Source organism: Poromitra crassiceps, assembly GCF_964638095.1.
Source record: "Poromitra crassiceps genome assembly, chromosome: 20".
NCBI classification, from domain to species: domain Eukaryota; kingdom Metazoa; phylum Chordata; class Actinopteri; order Beryciformes; family Melamphaidae; genus Poromitra; species Poromitra crassiceps.
The window spans coordinates 16,460,962-16,479,238 of record NC_139637.1 but is presented as its reverse complement, the minus strand read 5'-3'; the positions used below and the strand labels follow the sequence as shown (position 1 = coordinate 16,479,238).

The following is an 18,277-nucleotide window of genomic DNA, read 5'->3' as shown; positions in this document are numbered from 1 at the left end:
GTGTGTGTGTGTGTGTGTGTGTGTGTGTGTGTGTGTGTGTGTGTGTGTGTGTGAGTGAGAGAGTGTGTGATCTCACTGCCTCTCTTCTCAGCCCAATCGCAACATTGTGCATTTCTACAATCCACACCAACATAAATCTGAAACAAAATGTCTGCTTTTCCCCCTGATCAAATATTTAATGAACCATCAACATGTAATAATAGTAGATAGTAAAGCGGTTAATTTAGGTTAAAATACAATCAAATCAATCAAAACAAAACAACTTGCTTCACAACAATTGCAAAAGTGTTCAATTACAAAAGTCCAAAAGAGAACAAAAGCAAGATGACAAGTAAACAATGTAATACCAAGCAACAACAACAACAACAACAACAACAACAACAACAACAACAACAACAACAACAACAACAACAACAACAACAACAACAACAACAACAACAACAACAACAACAACAACAACAACAACAACAACAACAACAACAACAACAACAACAACAACAACAACAACAACAACAACAACAACAACAACAACAACAACAACAACAACAACAACAACAACAACAACAACAACAACAACAACAACAGATGTTTCTGCAAAGCTACAATCTCAATATACATTTTAAACAAAATGGCGATTATTTTGAAAACCTTGCTGCCTTTCCAATGTTCAACATAAATAAAATGTTGCTTATGTTTAGGCAAGTAAAACAACGTGGTTAAGGTTAGGCTTATTTTTGTGTTAGGCTGAAATAACAAAACACTTTAAATGTGACTTGTGGTTGAAACATAGACTTTGGAAACCCTGTGGAGGGAACACTGCCCTCTGGTGTTAAAGTCAAGTATTTACTGCCCACCGTGCTATTTCAATAACAGACTCTATGACGTGTATAACGTTTATACAGTGAACCCACTATAGTAGACTAGTAATAATCCTCAATGCTCCATGATACACATAGTGAACAGTTACTGGTTGAATCATGACACCAACACACCATGTCTGGTCCATCTTACATAGTGAAACATGTTACTTAAAAATATCTGTATAAAGCTGAGGGCACTTAAGATGAACAAGTTTTCACAAATTCATCTGTAACCTATGATTTTTATGACATTGATCATTACAGCTTCAATGGAACAAATGATCTACAGTACAGGCCTTGTTGATTATAGTGTAGCAATGAGACTGAGTGTAAAGATCAGGCCAATCAGAGGTCAAGTTACAGTCAGTAATAAACCTCAATGCTTCATGATAGTGGTACACAGGAAGTATAAATCCTTACACCAACACGCCATGTCTGCTACATCCTGCATAATAAAACATAGTAACAGAAGGTTACTGGAAAATATTTGTAAACATTAAAAGCTCAATGTACTTAATATGAACACACATTTTCAGAAAGTTCCGTTTTAACCAGATCTTTTTAAGACACAAATAATTACAATTTCCACTGAGCAAAATAATGTTGTTCAGACAGAGAGAACAGGAGGAGATATTTATTTTATAGATTTATGTTTAAAATCAACTAGAAATATTGAGCGCTCATTTCTAGCGCCGTTTCTAGCGTCGCTTTGAGTAGTGTCACATTGTGTAGTTGAGCAATTGTGTGTCGTGCCCCCCCCCCCACACACACACATCTCTCATTAACATCCCATAACATCACAGGGAAGCCTCAGCTTGACAAACTTTGATATCAATGGTCTCTGCATCACCAGCGGTAATGCATCACCACATCACCAGATGTAAATGACTTCATGTACATTCATGTAAATGACTTCTTAAATGCAGACCAGTAGCTTCTCTCTGGTTGGTCATTTATGTAGCCTTTGTCTAAGACCAGTAGCCTCTTTTTGGTTCCTCTCTATTTTATTTTGTGTTGTATTATTTTTTTTGCTTATCTGATTGTCTTGTTTGTATGTTTAATGTTCTATGTGGACCCCAGGAAGACTAGCTTATTCTCTGCATATGCTAATGAAGCTCGGACATAATACATCATATACATCATAAAAATCTATAGCCTCAATGTCTCCAACATTGAAATATGGGTAGAGTTTCTCAGTGAAAGTGTCTTTGTAAGTGTAGATGTGAGTGTTGTCCTCAGAGTCGTAGAAGGACACCTCCCCCCTGTCATAGTCCAGCTGGACTCTGATCCTCTGGAGACTCTTCTTCACTGTGATGGTCTGATTAAGCCCATTAGTGTATTCTCCTCTGCAGTGCAGTAAAGCCCAGATTCCATCATCTGGTGAGACACATGGCTCCCCCTTCCTGTCAGCTGACTCTTTAGCCACACCCACATTCCAGTCAGGATGATCTCCCACCTCCACCTCCCAGCTGTGTTTCCCTGAGCTGAAGCCCTCAGAGCCCAGAACAGTGGAAGAGTTAGTGTGTCTCTCTGGGTTGTCAGGGAGCTGCTGCCATGGGTATCCCTGTCTCACACTGGTCAGGTCATGAGACAGATAGAGCCAGCTGTGTGCAGTGTTTGGGTCAAGAATGACAGGACTGAACTTGACCTCCCCCTTCATCTTCTCCCAGACTCTGAAGGACAGGTTGCCCAGGTGTTTGGCCACATCTATCAGTGCTCCTGAGACCAGCTGTGGATCTGACAGTGAGCACTGAGCTCTGACTCTGGTCTGAGTGGCTTTATAACTGGTGAGGAACGGCACATTGTGTTTCTGCAGGTCTTCTTCCACAGCAGAGATGCTGTCTGAGAGAGAGGAGATCTTCTCCTGAATGATCTCTATTTCTCTGGCGATAGTCTTCCTCTTCTGCTCCTCTTCCTCCCTCAGAGCCGTCACTCTGGCCTCCTCTTCCTCTTTCAGGAACTGGTGGAGCTTGTTGAACTCTGCTCTGATCTGCCTCTCTGTGGCCTCCAGCAGTTCCTCGGAGTATTGAACCACTTCATTATATGTCTTCTCCACCTCTTTGTATTTGTCCCTCTTGTCCTGTAGAGACTTTAAGTCAGATTTCAGTTGCTCCTGACTGACTTCTTCTTCTATACTCAAATCAATCACTGAGAGAGAGAGAGAGAGAGAGAGAGAGAAAAAAGAAAGACTGGAACTTTAAAAGGGCTTGAATTTAACATCAGCCAACACTTCACCTCACATCTCACGTCCGCCAGTATATTTATGCACAGGTGACAAGTATGTTACAGTCATCTTAAATGTCTGTAAGCGGGGCCGATTATAGCTATGGGCAGTGGTGGGCAATGCCCACGCAGACATGAGTCTTGCCCACCCAATCAAAAGTTAGGAAAATATATTTATTTTCACCCCCAGCCAATGGAAAAATTGCACAGAAAATACCAGTAGTGATTCTTTACTTTGATTCTAGATTCTAGCTTCTGATTGGGTGGGCACTGAGCTTCAGCCCGCCTCCAAAGTCCTCTCGACTCATGTATTGAGAAACACAGAGCTGTGACAGACTCGACTGTCACCCTCCGCTGCCAAGACTCAACTGTGGAGAAATGTGTCTGTCAGCAGACCCCTACCCAAAGACACGCCCTCAGCAGTAGATAACCAATCGGCGATTAGTATTCTTCCACACGCACCATGGTGACTTTTCTAGGAAGTTAGAATAATCTTTCTCTCAGTTCGTGAATGCTGTGCTGCTAGCGAAAGCTCATAGCTTGACGTACATTACATTACATTAATTTACTTCATCCAAAGTGACTTACAACACTCTTGCAGCTGCTGTGCGTTCATGATGTATCCGTTTCTTATACCAAAGCCCCGTGCTGCTTCTGTCTCTAGCGATGCTGCTGCCAGCACTTCAGCAGAGGCTCCGGGTAACGTTAGAGCTCCTGTACCGTCCACAAGCACTGCTCCGACTTTGAATAGGACTACAAGTCTTGTAAATATAATAGTTTTGAAGGCTAAATGACAAGTATAGTTTGTAGCTATGGTGAGAAGTCTCATTTGATTTGAGAAATAAGATCATCCAATGAAAAGAAATGTTATGGAGTTGATTATTTTAAACTGGATGAAGTATTTTTTATTTATTTTTAGGGTAAGTCAATCTCCTTTCAAAGTAGTTTTCTTTGTCACTTTTCAGTTTGAGTTTGAATAAGACTAAACGTCTTGGAAATATAGCAATAGTTTTGTAAATAGTTAGTTTGTACATAGTTAGTTTGCGAATAGTTTTGACAATAATAGTCTTGTAAACATTGGCCTGTCACCTGAGTGAAAGTTCCTACTTACAGTTTGGTGACCCAAAACAGAATGGTGACTCCTACTGGAACAATTTGGTGTCCCCAATTACACTTAACTCTGGAAATGGCTTCTACACCCTGCTTCAAATCATTCTTTATAAATTAGAATATAGTACAATTTAATCCCCATCCCCGAACCCACAACCTCTGGCAACCTACCGCCAAAGTTGCCCCCTACCAGCCCACCCTAATGTAGCAGGCTAGATACGGGCCTGTCTGTAAGGCGCCATGTGTTTGAGCAGATGATTGGCTGAGGCCTGACTTGAGGGTGGGGCCTACCGGGCGCTCATATATCATTTCTCCACAGAAGGCAGAAAGGGGAGAGTGATTATGAAGCGTGTTGGATTGTTTGGCGTGAAGTGAACACCATGTTAAACACCAATCTGAATTGGACCCCAAACCGAGGATAATGGCCTAATTAACTATTGACCATGAACAGAACCCATAGATATTTGTCAGTACGTGTTCACGTTTGTTGGTGTCTTGTCAAGTTGCTTTAGCAGCTAATCTTCACATTGTGGACCAGCATCACACAACAGCCTATACCTGGCTGTGCTGTGGAGATCTGAGAACAGTGTTCAGAGGAACTTTCCCTGCTTGTTCTGGCCAGTGGAGCAAGCAGAGCCGAGGAGAGACGACTAGACCACCTGGGAAGGACAAGCTCACGCTGGAAACCTTACCCTCACTACTAAGTCATCGTTCATCATCAACGTTCACTCAAACAGGCATGGCTTTAATTGTCTGGCTAACCAGCTGGTGGCTTTATGAGACCTAAACAATGACACTTAGTTTAACATGAACAAATTAACCATCCACTAAGCTGGGGCACCGTGACAATTAGCCCATGTGTTAATTTAAGATTCAAGATTCAAGATTCAAGATTTATTAAGTGTCCCAAAAGGGCAAATTGGATTGCAGAAAGCGTAGTACGAAGTACATACATAAAAACAAATAAGACAAAAAAAAAAACATTGTAAAAACAGTCTAGAGCAGCAGTTTAAAGTGCAACACAATAGTTAAAGTGCAAATGACAACAGTAGCAACGATCTAAAGTGCACAGTAGAGATATAAAGTGCATAGTAGCAAAGTGCAGTTCGCTCACAGCAGCACATTTATATCACAAGAAAGAGCTACAATGTATCATTGTATTAAAGCACAAAAGAAAAAACCTCAGTCCAGACCAAAGGGCAGACACAGTATATAATACAGATATACTGTACTGTACCCCTAAGAATAAATAAAGATAAAAGAATAAAAGGATAAAATAAATAAATAACAAAATAACAGCAACGGCAGATGGGGAGACATTACATTTGTACCCCAGCAGCGTTCAACGCTCTGATAGAGACAGGCACAAAGGAATTTCTGTATCTGTTCTTTTTAACTATGGGGGCACGAAGGCAGAGCCCGGAAGGAAGCAGCTCATATTCGAACCTCAGAGGGTGGGCATCATCTGATCGGATGGACACAGCTTTTTTCAGAACCTGGTTATTACAGATCTGGTCCAGGCTTCTGAACTGGGTTCCGGCTATTTTCGAAGCCACCTTCACTATTCTCCCCAGGGAGTTCTTGTCTTTAGTACAAAGATTACCATACCAGCAGATTATGGAAAATGATATGACAGACTCCACAAAAGCACTATAGAACATTTTCATCAGAGTTTTATCAACCTGAAATTTGGCCAGCTTCCTAAGGCAGTAAAGGCGCTGCTGACCTTTCTTACACAGCATGTCGGTATTCAGATCAAACTTCAGCTTGCTGTCAATTACCGTTTTTTTTAATTTATGAGTCATCTGTGTCATTTCTGTTTTGTTTTTTTCATGTTTGCTTTGTTTTCTCCTCACAACTTACCTTTAAGTCTTGAGAGGCTCTTTGATAAACGCTCCACTAGATCATTCTTATTTATCCTCCTCAAAGCCTCTTTGATCACATCTAGAGTGTTTTGCTTGTAGGTCAGCACCATCAAATCCACTGTGTCCATCCTATCTGCATTCTCCAGTTGGCTCCTTGGGATGTGTGGCAAACCTCTCAGGATGCCATCCTGCTGCAGTTCCCACTTGAAGTTCTTGAACTCATCGGCTACCAAATCATCCAGTGTGTCCTTAAAGAGCCTTTTAGCTGTCGAGAGCTTCTCTTTATCCGTCGCCATCGTTGCTTCCTGGTAAATTCAAACAATATTTTCAACTCAAAGGACAATTATGATGATATAAAATGAATCTAATCTCATTAAAACTAGTATTAATAGTATTAATTAGTAGTAACTATTTTACAGATATGGAAGTCTTGTAAAAGTACTGAACTTTGTCAGCCAGATCACAAAAGGTAATTGATAATGTAAGAGGTTATATGTGTTCTCTTGTCATATAACCCTTTGGTACAAACACACAGTACTTGTTTGAATTTCTTCACCAAAGTTAGAGCAGTGTGTGCTTCCCTTTTGCTCTTTAACATTCCTTTCATCTCTGTGAACTGGTTAATATGTTTCTCTTTCATTTCCTGTTTGTAACTCTTTCAGCACCGTGATGTCAGTAACTGGAATGAACCACCTGATCTGAACATCACATGTTCTTGTTGCTGTAAGTCAATATTCTCTGTATTTGACCTTTTGCACATTGTCTTGCCGTACAAAATGTGTTCAATGTACATTGATCTGAAATCGGAATCAGAATTCTTTGTACACTTGTTTGATTAGAGCAGTGATTCCCAACCAGGGGTACGTGTGCCCCTAGGGGTACTTCAGCAGCTTGCAGGGGGTACATGGAAAGATTGGGGCCGTGGTTCCAATCCTTTTCCTACTCATGGCCCACTTGAAAATCTCAAAAATGTTTGCGGCCCACATCTGAGTGTAAACAGTACGGAGGCCAAAGAATGTGTTCTCTGAGCACTTTTTATTTTAACCATAAAAGGAGCTGTTCATCAGCACCACACAGACATCAGAAACTACAATTGAGGGTCTGTCTGCAATACGGTAATTAACAAATAATTGATTACAAATTAAATAATGGTATCATTCAACAATGAAGAAATGCATTCTCATACATAATAATAATTACCCCCGTTACACACACACACACACACACACACACACACACACACACACACACACACACACACACACACACACACACACACACACACACACACACAAAGATCTTTCACAAAGATGTTTTTCGAATGATCTCTTTGGTCACCTGCAGATTGAGTAGCTTAAACGGATCCTGAAAGGAGGATGAGGGCTTCTCTCTATCCGTCGCCATCGTTGCTTCCTGGTAAATTCAAATGATATTTTCAACTCAAAGGACAATTATGATGATGATGATGATTTCAAATTCATCTAATCTCATTAAAACTAGTATTAGTAATATTAATTAGTAGTGACTATTACAGATATGAAAGTATTGTAAACAGGGGGTACATGGAAAGATTTGGGCAGTGGTTCCAATCCTTTTCCTACTCATGGCCCACTTGAAAATCTCAAAAATGTTTGTGGCCACATCTGAGCGTAAATAGTACGGAGGCCAAATAATGCCTTCTCTGAGCACTTTTTGGTTTAACCATAAAAGGAGCTGTCCATCAGCACCACACATGAATCAGAAACTAAAATTGAGGGTCTGTCTGCAATACGGTAATTAACAAATAATTGATTACAAATTAAATAATGGTATCATTCAACAATGAAGAAATGCATTCTCATACATAATAATAATTACCCCCGTTACACACACACACCCACACACACACACACACACACACACACACACACACACACACACACACACACACACACACACACACACACACTGAGCCATTTAGTCATGAAGATAAAACAGTTAAAAAATGAAGAGAAAATGAAATGTTGGTGATGATAACTTTACACCTTTAGAAGAAGCTCACATAAACCAACCAGCATGCAGCTGCATTAGTGTCACATATAGTTGTGTTAGATATCAATGTGTTGAAGACCAAAGAGACACACATGGATTTCAGAAAGAAGCCCTCTGTCATCTCACCTGTCATTAACTGTCCAGATTGCACAGCAGTACAAATACCTCACCACTATAATAGATGATCAGCTGACCTTTGAGCTTCACGTAGATGCCGTGTGTTAGAAAGCACACCGGCACATGATTTTTTTTATTATCGTAAGCTACAAATTTTTAATGTCGACAGGACTTTTATGAAAATGTTTTGTTCTTCTTTTATTGAATGAGTTCTTACGTTCTCGTTTCTGAGCTGGTCTCTTACCCTCAAGAATAACAATCGACTGAGTATTGTTAAAGTGTGTTGCTCACACGACTCTAAACGACCTTCATAGCCATGTAGAAAGTTAGGAGCTTGAAAAAGGCACAGTCAGTCTTGGCTGACTCTATCCTCCCTCTGAGCCTAGAGTTTGTGCTGCTCCTGTCTGGTCACAGATACAGTCTGCTGCTAAAATGCAGAACCAACAGGCACAAAAACTCATTTGTTCCTGGCCTGATGCCAGTGGCTTCTTAAATAAGCCCATGTGATTTTCACATTGTAATTGTTGTAATTTGTTGTTTCTGTTTGTTTGATGATGTTTTTTATGCTTCTACCGGCTGCTTCATAAGTTGCCCTCTGGGATAATAAAGACCTTGAACCTTGAAACACAACACAATTCTTCATACTTCATGTATCAAACGTTTCCTAGTAGGATGAGGATCCTTACCTGGTCTCTCTTTCTGTTCTCCACCATTTTCTTTCGTTTCCAAAACATCTTTCAATAACAACACTCACCAAATCACATTCACTTCAACTTGCTGCTTACAGTCCTCCAAATCAGTGTGTTTCAGTAGAGATCTCACACACTGTAATGGCGTCTCTGCTCTGTTCAACAATGTCAAAGTCTGATTTTAATTTCACCTGCCTCTGTCATGAGTTAATTATTATTATAAAATGCTGCCATCTGATTTAAGATAAGAAAGATAGTACTTCACTGACCCCCCCTGGGGAAATTCAGGTACCACAGTGACAATTAGCAGACAATGCCAAGGCAATCAAGCATATCAAGTACAGTAAACTCACATTTTTCACATGAAGGACCCCTGAACTGACAAAAATTAGACCGCAGCTCCCCATTTGATAGGATTTTGTCCCACGGTCCCCCGTATGATAATAAGATTGATGCTTTTAGATGTTTTATTACAGAAGTGTTCTGTTCCCATTGACCTTGTGTCTGTGCATTAACATCTTCACTGGTAATGCATGCACCTTTCTGTTCTGTCCATTGACCTTGTGTCTGTGCATTATCATCTTCACTGGTAATGCATGCATCTTTCTGTTCTGTCCATTGACCTTGTGTCTGTGCATTATCATCTTCACTGGTAATGCATGCATCTTTCTGTTCTGTCCATTGACCTTGTGTCTGTGCATTATCATCTTCACTGGTAATGCATGCACCTTTCTTTGAAGACAAACACAGACAAATAAAGGATAGAAATAAGACTCCATATTGTTTGAGAGTTCTAACAATCTCTGCACCACAGAAATACCAAGGCCTCAAATAAGACTCAAGATCAAAACTAACCACCGCACACTGGAATGACTTTACTGTGATTTTACTTCTTCACTACTACTTACTTGACTGTATACTTTACTGTAATGTTACTTTCTCTTCACTATAGTCTAAGTTAGACTATGTTAGACTGTCTAACATAAGACTGTCAAAGATTTTGTGGAATATTTTGCAGCAGAAAGTCGTCTGTTTTACATCTCAGGTGTTTGAAATGAATTCAATGCATTTTCCAAAGACAGTGAAAATGAACATGAACTTTATTTGTGTATAATAAAAATGATAAAGCACAGAAAGAGAGAAAACATACACATATCTAGAAATGTGATATGCAACATATTTTTGCTTCAGAAAAGTCATATTCTACGTATCCATGGAGCGCAGAAACAAAACCGACATTTTGTTCTGGTGACCAGGCTGGTTTGATTCCCGCTCCTTTCTGTGTGGAGTTTGCATGTTCTCCCTGTGTTCTGCTGGTTTCCTCCACAGTCAGCTGTGTGTGTGTGTGTGTGTGTGTGTGTGTGCGCGCGCGTGCGTGTGTGCGTGCGTGCGTGCTCACTCACTGCCTCTCTTCTCAGCTCAATCGCAACATTCTGCATTTCTACAATCCACAACCACGGATACGTACAATCTTAACATCAATGTTAAACAAAACGTCTGCTTTCCCCCTGATCAAATATTTAATTAACCATCAACATGTAATAATAGTAGATAGTAAAGTGGTTAATTTAGGTTAAAATTAGGGGTGCACCGATCACGTTTTTTGCCACCGATCACCGATTGCCGATCGCCTATGGGAAATATCTGCCCAACCGATCATCGACCGATGACCGATTACCGATCACCGTCATATACCGTCATATATAAACTCCTCAAAGAAAGTTTGGAAACGTTATTTTAGGTCGATTATTTCTCCCCTTTAATAATACCAATTGGCATTGTATTTTATATCGTTGGAAAGCCTGATTAGTGATAGGGCTTTTTTTTATTATTTTTTTTTTTTTTTTTTTTTTTTTTTTTTAATGAAATAATTGCCGATCGCAATATTTGAGGTCAATATCGGCCGATACAGATTGCTTGCCGATCGATCGGTGCACCCCTAGTTAAAATACAATAAAATAAATCAAAACAAAACAACTTGCTTCACAACAATTGCAAAAGTGTTCAATTACAAAAGTCCACAAGAGAACAAAAGCAAGATGACAAGTAAACAATGTAATACCAAGGAGGAGGGTCAACAACAACAACAACAACAACAACAACAACAACAACAACAACAACAAAAGCATTTGATGTTTCTGCAAAGCTACAATCTAAATATACATTTTAAACAAACTGACGGTTATTTTGAAAACCTTGCTGCCTTTCCAATGTTCAACATAAATAAAATGTTGCTTATGTTTAGGCAAGTAAAGCAACGTGGTTAAGGTTAGGCTTATGTTTGGGTTAGGCTGAAATAACAAAACACTTTAAATCTGACTTATGGTTGAAACATAGACTTTGGAAACCCTGTGGATGGAACACTGCCCTCTGGTGTTAAAGTCAAGTGTTTACTGGCCACCGTGCGATTTCAATAACAGACTCTATGACGTGTATAATGTTTATACAGTGAACCCACTACAGGAGACTAGTAATAATCCTCAATGCTCCATGATACACATAGTGAACAGTTAATGGTTGAATCATGACACCAACACACCATGTCTGGTCCATCTTACATAGTGAAACATGTTACTTAAAAACATCTGTATAAAGCTGAGAGGAATTAAGATGAACAAGTTTTCACAAATTCATCTGTAACCTATGATTTTTATGACATTGATAATTAAAGCTTCAAATGAACAAATGATCTACAGTACAGGCCTTGTTGATTATAGTGTAGCAATGAGACTGAGTGTAAAGGTCAGGCCAATCAGAGGTCAAGTTACAGTCAGTAATAAACCTCAATGCTTCATGATAGTGGTACACAGGAAGTATAAATCCTTACACCAACACGCCATGTCTGCTACATCCTGCATAATAAAACATGTCTGGTCCATCCTGCATAATAAAACATGGCATGTTACTTAAAAATATCTGTAAACATTAAAAGCTCAATGTACTTAATATGAACACACATTTTCAGAAGGTTCAGTTCAACCAGAGATTTTTAAGACTCAAATCATAACTTCCACTGAGCAAAATAATGTTGTTCAGAAAGAGAGAACAGGGTGAGTGATTTATTTTTTTAGATTTATGTTTAAAATCAACTAGAAATTTTGAGCACTCATTTCTAGCACCGCTTTGAGCATGCCCAGTTGAGCAATTGTGAGCCACGCCCTGCAGAGACACACACACACACACACACACACACACACACACACACACACACACACACACACACACACACACACACACACACACACACACACGCACACACACACACACACACACACACACACACACACACACACACACACCTCATTAACATCCCATAACATCACAGAGAAGCCTCAGCTTGACAAACTTTGATACCAATGGTCTCTGCATCACCAGCCTCTCCAACATTGAAATATGGGTAGAGTTTCTCAGTAAAAGTGACTTTGTAAGTGTAGATGTGAATGTTGTCCTCAGAGTTGTAGAAGGACAGCTCCCCCATGTCATAGTCCAGCTGGACTCTGATCCTCTGGAGACTCTTCTTCACTGTGACGGTCTCACCATGCCCATTAGTGTATTCTCCACTCTCAAGATCTAAACACCAGACTCCATCATCTGGTGAGACACATCGCTCCCCCTTCCTGTCAGCTGACTCTTTAGCCACACCCACATTCCAGTAAGGATGATCTCCCACCTCCACCTCCCAGCTGTGTTTCCCTGAGCTGAAGCCCTCAGAGCCCAGAACAGTGGCATACTTAGTGTGTCTCTCTGGGTTGTCAAGGAGCTGCTGCCATGTGTCTGTATATCTCACACTGGTCAGGTCATCAGACAGAGAGACACATGGAGCTGCAGTGTTTGGGTCCAGAATGACAGGACTGAAGTTGACCTTCCCCTTCATCTTCTCCCAGACTCTGAAGGACAGGTTGCCCAGGTGTTTGGCCACATCTATCAGTGCTCCTGAGACCAGCTGTGGATCTGACAGTGAGCACTGAGCTCTGACTCTGGTCTGAGTGGTTTTATAACTGGTGAGGAACGGCACATTGTGTTTCTGCAGGTCTTCTTCCACAGCAGAGATGCTGTCTGAGAGAGAGGAGATCTTCTCCTGAATGATCTTCATTTCTCTGGTGATAGTCTTCCTCTTCTGCTTCTCTTCCTCCCTCAGAGCCGTCACTCTGGCCTCCTCTTCCTCTTTCAGGAACTGGTGGAGCTTGTTGAACTCTGCTCTGATCTGTGTCTCTGTGGTCTCCAGCTGCTTCTTGGAGTATTGAACCACTTTGTTGTATTTCTTCTCCACCCTTTTGTATTTCTTCCTCTTGTCCTCTAGAGACTTTAAGTCGGATTTCAGCTGCTCCTGACTGACTACTTCTTCTATACTCAAATCAATCACTGAGAGAGAGAGAGAGAGAGAGAGAGAGAGAGAGAGAGAGCATCAGCCACAGGTCACGTCCTCCAGTATATTTACACACAGGTGACAAGTATGTTACAGTCATCTTAAATGTCTGTTAGGTGCCATGTGTTTGAGCGGATGATTGGCTGAGGCCTGACTTGAGGGCGGGGCCTACCGGGCGCTCAGACATCATTTCTCCACAGAAGCGGAAAGGGGAGAGTGATTATGAAGTATGTTGGATTGTTTGGCGTGACGCCATGTTAACACATTGAATGCCAGCCATGTTTTCATTCCTGTAGGTAAGTTGTGCCAGGGGTGTTTTTGACGATTCTGGCTCATTTTAGAACAGCCGAGGATTCTTTTCTGTTAAGAATTCATGAACACCAATCATCTAAAAATAACTAATAGAATGTGTGCTTTCTCTGTCTAAAAGAGTTAGTTTGCAGAGTTAGTAGTTATGTAGATATTAGCCGTTGAGTACAGCATGGTTTCAGCGTCTGGAAATTTATTCAGAGATAAATGGCTTTTTGTGAAACAGTCACTTTAACCATTCATTTTTGGCATCAGTAAGACCGTCAGACATTCTAAACAATAGTTTTGAACAGTAATTTCCTCCATAACAACAGGAAACACCCCTCTCATTCAAACTCCTCCCTCCGTGTGTCTTCTCCTCCTTCCTCCTAACAGCGGGCGTGTCAGAAGCGCGTTGTGCTGCCTGCCTGTCTGTCTGCGTGCCTGCCTGCCTGCTTGCCTGCGTGCGGGGACGAGTCTGAAATGGATTACTGTAAAATCGCCAAGCCATTTCCTTGAATGGCTTGCTCCCGCGGTGTGTGTGTGTGTGTGTGTGTGTGTGTGTGTGTGTGTGTGTGTGTGTGTGTGTGTGTGTTCGCGCGTTGCTCCGCGGCTCTGGGGGGGAGGGGATCTCTGTCCGTTCTGTGTGTGTGTCTCCGGGCTCCTGACTGTAAAATCGCCAAGCCATTTCCGCGGGAGGCGGCTGCTTTTGGTGTACGGGTCCCGTGGCTGTGGCTTCTCTCTGTATCTGTCGCCACTTAGTGGTCGGTAAAATAGATTACACACATGCTCTTGCTCCTATAGTTATCTCGAAGATGTAAAAGGGGTTGATTGATGTCCCACCGTCAAAAAAACATGTAAGACGAGTTAGGTCGTCCTTGGCACTTAAGCGCTGGATTATGTAAGACGAGTTAGGTCGTCTCTGGCACTTAATGTGTTAAACACCAATCTGAATTGGACCCCAAACCGAGGATAATGGACTAATTAACTATTGACCATGAACAGAACCCGTAGATGTTTGTCAGTACGTGTTCACGTTTGTTGGTGTCTAGTCAAGTTGCTTCGGCAGCTAATCTTCACATTGTGGACCAGCATCACATAACAGCCTCTACCTGGCTGTGCTGTGGAGATCTGAGAACAGTGTTCAGAGGAACTTTCCCTGCTTGTTCTGGCCAGTGGAGCAAGCAGAGCCGAGGAGAGACGACTAGACCACCTGGGAAGAACAAGCTCTGGAAACCTTACCCTCACTACTAAGTCATCGTTCATCATCAACGTTCACTCAATCAGGCATGGCTTTAATTGTCTGGCTAACCAGCTGGTGGCTTTATGACACCTAAACAATGACACTTAGTTTAACATGAACACATTAACCATCCACTAAGCTGGGGCACCGTGACAATTAGCCCATGTGTTAATTTATGAGTCATCTGTGTCATTTCTGTTTTCTTTTTTCATGTTTGCTTTGTTTTCTCCTCACAACTTACCTTTAAGTCTTGAGAAGCGGTTTGATAAACGCTCCAGTAGATCATTCTTATTTATCCTCCTCAAAGCCTCTTTGATCACTTCCAGAGTGTTTTGCTTGTAGGTCAGCACCATCAAATCCACTGTGTCCATCTCATCTGCATTCTCCAGTTGGCTCCTTGGGATGTGTGGCAAACCTACCAGGATGCCATCCTGCTGCAGTTCCCACTTGAAGTTCTTGAACTCCACGGCTACCAAATCCTCCAGTGTGTCCTTAAAGAGCCTTTTAGCTGTCGAGAGCTTCTCTCTATCCGTCGCCATCGTTGCTTCCTGGTAAATTCAAACGATATTTTCAAATCAAAGGACAATTATGAAGATGATTTAAAATTAATCTCACCTCATTATCCTATCTTATTATAATAAGAGAAGTGTCCGTGTGTGTGTGTGTGTGTGTGTGTGTGTGTGTGTGTGCGTGTGAGCAGAATTTCGGCCTGCCACAGGTGTGATCAGGCTGAAACTTTCAGGGGGTGTAAAGCTGGGAACATGCTTGACATTTGGCCCGGCCGCACGGAAATGAGAGACAAGGAATCCTGACGAGAAAACCTGTGGAGCTTTTATACTCTGTGCGGGTTTCTGCTCGCCGAAGTGAGCGCGAGTCTTGAAAACTCCACTTTGTCCGCCCAGCCGCGTCCGCGTAGTTACAAAATTCAGGGTGCGCACGGCCAGGCAAACACCGTCCGCACAGGAGCCTTGCGGAGGGGCGTGTCTGCTGATTTGACATCACTTTCCCGCACGGACACTCGCGGTCCTCGCCGATGCGGGAAGCATAATTCCAGCTTAAAGAGCACCCCTGCTGCCTGCAGGTAACCTAACACAGCCGGATTTTTTGCCCTAAGGCTGATTGCCCTAAGGCAGAGGCTATAGTTCAGTGATGATGTCACTGATGACATCAGTGATGATGTCATCAGTCTTGGACCCCCCTACACATGATCCGCAGTAAAACAGCTCTGCACGCGCTGTCCTGTTATTTTCCTCTGGGGGAGAGCAGTGCTGCTCAACTAGGCAGCAGCACTACCCTTGGCGACGCGCACAGCTCCATTTTGCCACTTTTGCGCGAGCGCCCAGAGTTCAAAATATCTCAACGCTGATCTACTTATCTAATCTTAAACGATTCTTAAATGATTAAACGATTAAACGACGATTAAACGATTAACGATTAAACTATCTCTGACCTTTCATGAGCGCAACCAATCAGAAGAGAAGAAGAGAGCCGCTGTTTGTGACGTAGCTGCTCGCCTCGTGTCCTGCAGGTTTGCTCTACGCTCACCAGATCACTCTACCTCACGGTGAGAAAAGTGCAGGAGGCTTATCATGTGAAGGTGCCTTGAGGCTCACGAGAGAAAAGAGGGAGAGGGAGAGAGAGACTGAGGGAGAGGGAGAGAGAGGATAGGGAGAGAGACTTGAGAGAGAGACTGAGGGAGAGGGAGAGAGACTGAGGGAGAGGGAGATAGAGAAGAGGCAGAGAGACTGAGGGAGAGGGAGAAAGAGGATAGGGAGAGAGACTGAGGGAGAGGGAGAGAGAAAAGAGGCAGAGAGACTGAGGGAGTGGGAGAGAGAGACTGAGGGAGAGAGAGAAGAGGGAGAGATACTTTGACTTTTTGACTTTTGATGTTCCTTTAATGAACAGTCAACTTATCTTTAAAAAACCCAGCGACCTAACAAAGCCAAAACCTAAACAAACTCAATTGCCTCGCCACACACACACACACACACACACACCTACACACACACACACACACACACACACACACACACACACACACACACACACACACACACACACACACACACACACAGAGCAGGGATTAAAAAAAACATGCCAACAAACCCCACAGATGCACAGAAAGCCAGGTTAACAAAACCACACCGGCTACTCACACTCAAACACAAATATCCAGTCCCTCCTCCCCCACAGTGCAGACTGCCCCCCTCAGCCCCTCCTCCCCCACAGTGCAGACTGCCCCCCTCAGCCCCTCCTCCCCCACAGTGCAGACTGCCCCCCTCAGCCCCTCCTCCCCCACAGTGCAGACTGCCCCCCTCAGCCCCTCCTCCCCCACAGTGCAGACTGCCCCCCTCAGCCCCTCCTCCCCCACAGTGCAGACTGCCCCCCTCAGCCCCTCCTCCTCCATAGTGCAGACTGCCCCCCTCAGCTCCTCCTCCTCCACAGTGCAGACTGCCCCCCTCAGCCCCTCCTCCCCCACAGTGCAGACTGCCCCCCTCAGCCCCTCCTCCCCCACAGTGCAGACTGCCCCCCTCAGCCCCTCCTTCTCCACAGTGCAGACTGCCCCCCTCAGCCCCTCCTCCCCCACAGTGCAGACTGCCCCCCTCAGCCCCTCCTTCTCCACAGTGCAGACTGCCCCCCTCAGCCCCTCCTTCTCCACAGTGCAGACTGCCCCCCTCAGCCCCTCCTCCCCCACAGTGCAGACTGCCCCCTCAGCCCCCAAACACTGATGAAAGCCTCCACATCATTATTCATTTCATGTACTCAATCCTGAGGCGAGCTGTGACCATCCCCCTGACCATAGCCACAGGATCAGTGGGCCCAGCACCTCTCACCTTGTTCCTACGTGTTAGCCAAATGGCTAGCTTAGCCTGCCCAAACAGGAAGTTCATCAAAGTGCACACCTGTTTCCTTCTGAGTGAATACACAGGCCCCAAAATGAAAACTTCAACACTGAAAACCTCACCCAGCTTCACACACAAACCATTCAGAACAGTAAAAACATGTACCAAACGGCGGCATTCATGAAAAACATGTACAACAGTTTCATTGGCATCACAGAAAGGACATTCACTGCCGACCCCTGGAGTAAACCGGGCTAGGAACCTATTGGTCGCCAGGGCACCATGAAGCACCCTCCACTGTAAATCACCAGACCTTTTAGGGAGAGGAAGCTTGTAGAGCACTCCCCACCTAAACTTTACAGGGCTCTGGTCCTCTATCACATCCTCCTAATGATGCTCCCTGACATCCTGTAAGGCCCCCAGGTTCTTCACCTTAACACAGGCTGCATACAGAGCCTTGCTGCCTGCCTGTCTGAACCTCCCCAGGCTCGGAGTGGAGAAACACAGCCTCCCTGCAGCATCCTGCCAACCCAGAGGCAGAGAGACTGAGGGAGTGGGAGAGAGAGACTGAGGGAGAGGGAGAGAGAGAAGAGGGAGAGAGACTGAGGGAGAGGGAGAGAGAGAAGATGGAGAGAGACTGAG

General features: G+C 43.3%; 1 protein-coding gene and 1 pseudogene across 2 annotated transcripts in view; both read right to left on the bottom strand.

Annotated features, from left to right (window-relative positions):
• Positions 1-1,950: 1,950 nt before the first annotated feature.
• The window catches only part of LOC310794898 (E3 ubiquitin-protein ligase TRIM35-like), a 571,381-nt pseudogene continuing 555,054 nt past the window's right edge, over positions 1,951-18,277 (bottom strand). The window contains exon 3 of the transcript in view: positions 1,951-2,940. The product of the transcript in view is annotated as an E3 ubiquitin-protein ligase TRIM35-like (transcript). The remainder of the gene's footprint in view (positions 2,941-18,277) is intronic.
• On the bottom strand, positions 9,978-15,331 carry LOC310794462 (E3 ubiquitin-protein ligase TRIM35-like; the record flags this gene model as incomplete). Its single annotated transcript, XM_083656454.1, has 2 exons — positions 9,978-13,257; positions 15,034-15,331. The coding sequence occupies 2 exons, from the start codon at positions 15,329-15,331 to the stop codon at positions 12,215-12,217; spliced, it is 1,341 nt and encodes a 446-aa protein (XP_083512580.1). The 3' UTR covers positions 9,978-12,214.